General features: G+C 37.6%; 2 protein-coding genes across 2 annotated transcripts in view; one reads left to right on the forward strand and one right to left on the reverse strand.

Moving 5' to 3' along the window:
* Positions 1–36, forward strand: part of LOC110425434 (G-type lectin S-receptor-like serine/threonine-protein kinase CES101) — a 1764-nt gene extending 1728 nt beyond the window's left edge. The window contains exon 3 of the mRNA XM_089785091.1: positions 29–36. Coding sequence (XP_089641217.1) covers positions 29–36 — 8 coding nt within the window. The remainder of the gene's footprint in view (positions 1–28) is intronic.
* LOC110425269 (G-type lectin S-receptor-like serine/threonine-protein kinase CES101) lies at positions 18–1592 on the reverse strand. Its single transcript, XM_021440136.2, has 2 exons — positions 348–1592; positions 18–202 (listed from the first exon to the last, which is right to left on the reverse strand). The coding sequence occupies exons 1-2, from the start codon at positions 1495–1497 to the stop codon at positions 66–68; spliced, it is 1287 nt and encodes a 428-aa protein (XP_021295811.1). The 5' UTR covers positions 1498–1592; the 3' UTR covers positions 18–65.
* Positions 1593–3402: the final 1810 nt, after the last annotated feature.

Here is a 3402-nt window from a genome sequence, read left to right on the forward strand (position 1 = left end):
GCAAGTTGAAGTTTACAGAAAAGATAAGCACTATAGAAAAATCATGTTATTCCCCTTCGTTTCAGTCAATTTTTAGTTCGCGGAATTTTACCTTCCATTCTAATTCTTCTTCTTCTTCTCAAATAAAACAGGATGCCGAGCACTATTGCGATCATTAGAGCCATTGCTATAGATATTAAAATCCATATCCAATTTTTCGACCCTGCATCAATGTACAAGGAGAACAGTATTGTGTTTGATTGTTTTCTACCATCTAACAAAATTAAAAGACGATATTGATGGAACCAAGAATGAAGAAATTGAGTTCCACAAGAGTGACATTAAGGATAGACCAAGATTAAACTTACTTGAACGGTGACGAATTATAACTTGATATGAAGTTGCATCCAACCCACCTTGGACGTAAGGCCCTGAAAGGAACTGGCAGCCAAGGACGTACTGATCGTTGACTCCCAAACATCCACAATCTTTCCAGCAAATGTCCTTACAGTCGTTTTTGGAAAGACTTGTGTTCCCCATCAGTGTATTATTTATCGAATTTTTATGTGTAGTTCTGATAGATATTTTTTCGTACTTATCTCCATTGCTTCTGCACTTTGGCCCTTCCCATCTCACGCAACCATTCTCTGTGATATCACCGGCACAAGTTCCTGAAGTAAATAGGAGTAACCTACTTTCAAGTTCCAAACTCCCATCGTCCAACAATACCAACCTTGCGTTTTTCCTCCGATCTTCAGGAGTATATTCTTCAATTAGAAGCGTATAATAAAGATATTGCTCATCAACGTTAGAAACATTAGTGAAATTGTAGTTCATGTTCAGTGGGTCCAGGGGGAGAATATTTTCAAAACTCTCACCAGCAGTCCATAAAACCCTCTCTTTGAGCCGAACAACTAACCCCCCTGCTACAGGATTCCACTCCAGGGTAAACGCTCCAGGAGCTGGGATTGATTGAGTCAACCAAGATGTAAGCGACAGGTTTCTTCCACGGCTAACCCCCAATTTCATCCCAGGCAGAAAAGTATCAGTTGGATAATCAAAGCTTTGCCATAGCGTTCTGTTTTCCAGCCTGTTAGAGTCTTCATCTTGCAAAACAAGATTCCCAGAATCCTGTAAGACGAGCTTTATGTTGTTGGCAGCGGTAGACTGAAGTGAGAAAAGTAGGATAGGATTCCCACCGGCGTGTGTAATTTTGAGTCCGGTGTTGTCTATGGTGAGAACTCCGGAGTCATCTGCGATGGGGTCGTCTCGGTTGGCCAACCAGATGGGATGGTTTAACGTGTCTTGAGTGTACCACATAGCCAAATAATACCCGGAGCCTTTGTCGCCCCAAGTCTCACCATAGTCTTGTTTGTAGAAGCCTAAGGTGACATTTCCACTTTTGGAAACAAGATGATCAGATGAATTGAGCTTATCACCTTGGCCGAGCGTGTCTGTTGCAGCGTCAGATATCCAAAGGCAAGCCAAAATGAGCAAGAGGACTTTGAAGCTGAACATGTTTTGATTGGACCAAGGCAAAATGCGCCAGTTAAGTGCTGAGTCCTTATGAATCTGTAGGATGCCTGTAGTCGTGTTGTAATTGTCATTGAATTAGTGGCCAGCCGACCATCTTGGAAGCCCGGTTGTATTATTCTCATGCTTAATAATTCTTCTCGTTCACTTGTCAAAAAGGAAAAACGCGTTCCGTAGATTGTCTCCTACATAGACTTCTTTTCCAAGTTCTATTAGACATTATAGGTATAATAAAATATTTTTTTTATTTTAATTTACTTAAACACAAGTAAACATAAGTTTAAGAATTTATTTTATTTGGTTTGAGTTAAATAAGATTTAATTATTAAATAATTAATCTTTTTGAATTATTAAACAATATTATGTTCTTTTTTTAAAATTTTAAATTTAAATTTCTACATTTGAAATTTGATTATTAATCTTAAAAGTTCTGTTGAGTGCTAATTTTTGTTTTCACACTATCTCGCTGCATCACCAACAAATAGCAACCATTTATTTAAGTTGGTTTAGATTAGTCTTCAGTATACTATTACACACTTTATCTATCTACGACCTTATATCTTTTGAAATGCGTCATTTTCTATAGCTCTTGATTCATTGTATTTTCGAACGTATAGTTGAAAGATATTTTTATATCACTGAATAAATTTATTATGATGAAGCTTCTTGATAAATTTCGGGTATTTGTCACTCAGGGTCAGGACTTCATTTGTTCACACTTTAAAGTTGTCACTTCCCGAAAATGATGTTAGGAACTGAAATCCGATTGAAGCCAGCAGTATTTGAAAGCAAAATTTAGAAAGTTTCTTTAGACGTTCCTATCAGAGCTCTTTAATAATCTTCTAGGGAAAATTGAGATGCACTGCATAAACCCTTTTCAATCATTCAATGTTGCAATTTAGATATGTGCACCATTTTCTTTTCTAAATAGTAATTGCTTCACGAAATCAGGTGTGTTACTGAGGCTCCAAGAAAATGACTGACCAAAACTAGGTACCTGCAATTATGCAAGTTCACAATCAAGTTGAGCAATTACAAATGAAGAAGCTTAATGGTTATACCATGATCCTTGCTCCATAAGAACCATAGCAATTTATCACCGTAGAACATTAGTAAAAAAATAGCACTGCTCTAGGCAAATTTTCTCTCATGTACCAAAACAAAGACGCCTATATTTAACGAAAGGTAAATGCATGAACCCCCCCACACCCCGTGCCCTTTTGAAACTCAGGGGAAGGTTCACTATTACATGCTCTGCTGTTGAATGAATTGCACAAAAGGGCAACACCATCCCTGCTCATGAAACCATAAATGAAGTGAAAAGATACTCATGGCTTGATGGACAGAGAATCTGGTAATATGTAAACTTTGACAGCAAATTCAAAGGCTAAAAATTCAAATCAAGCTTGATTGAACTTATTTTCTTATTCTCATATTTGTTCCTTAAATATAGTGGCTTTGGCAATGATTGTGTTCAAGTCCGAAAAATTATTAGACCAATAGTGCTTGAAACCGATTCGATATAATTGATTGCTGCTGTGGCAATGATGTTCCACGCTTGAGCCCACATCTCTGTTTCTTCATTCTTTTGGTATATGACTAAGAATTCTTAAACAAACTTCTGAAACATACACTTAAGCAAAGAAAAAATCTTTGTATTTTAATCATCTTTGCCTTCATCTTGCATCCATCACAGACATTGATAGGCCATTCACTGAGTACTTTTCAATCTCCTCCTCCTCCACATTTGTCTCTATCATTCTTCTTCCTGTGGAAAATGCAGGGTTCTTCGGCAGCGGTAGTTGCATTTCTCCAGTCAGCATAGAAATAACATCAGACATGGTCGGCCGATCGAGTGGACTATCCTCCACGCATAGCAAACCCAAAGTG

This window comes from Theobroma umbraticum, unplaced genomic scaffold (genome assembly GCF_002168275.2).
Source record: "Theobroma umbraticum cultivar Fairchild unplaced genomic scaffold, ASM216827v3 scaffold_81.0, whole genome shotgun sequence".
Taxonomy (NCBI): domain Eukaryota; kingdom Viridiplantae; phylum Streptophyta; class Magnoliopsida; order Malvales; family Malvaceae; genus Theobroma; species Theobroma umbraticum.

Excerpts from the sequence above, each read along its gene's own strand:
- LOC110425269 (XM_021440136.2), bottom strand. The coding sequence starts at position 1,497 with ATGTTCAGCTTCAAAGTCCTCTTGCTCATTTTGGCTTGCCTTTGGATA. Across the intron at positions 203-347 it reads TATAATTCGTCACCGTTCAA|GGTCGAAAAATTGGATATGG; the intron begins GTAAGTTTAATC and ends ACATTGATGCAG.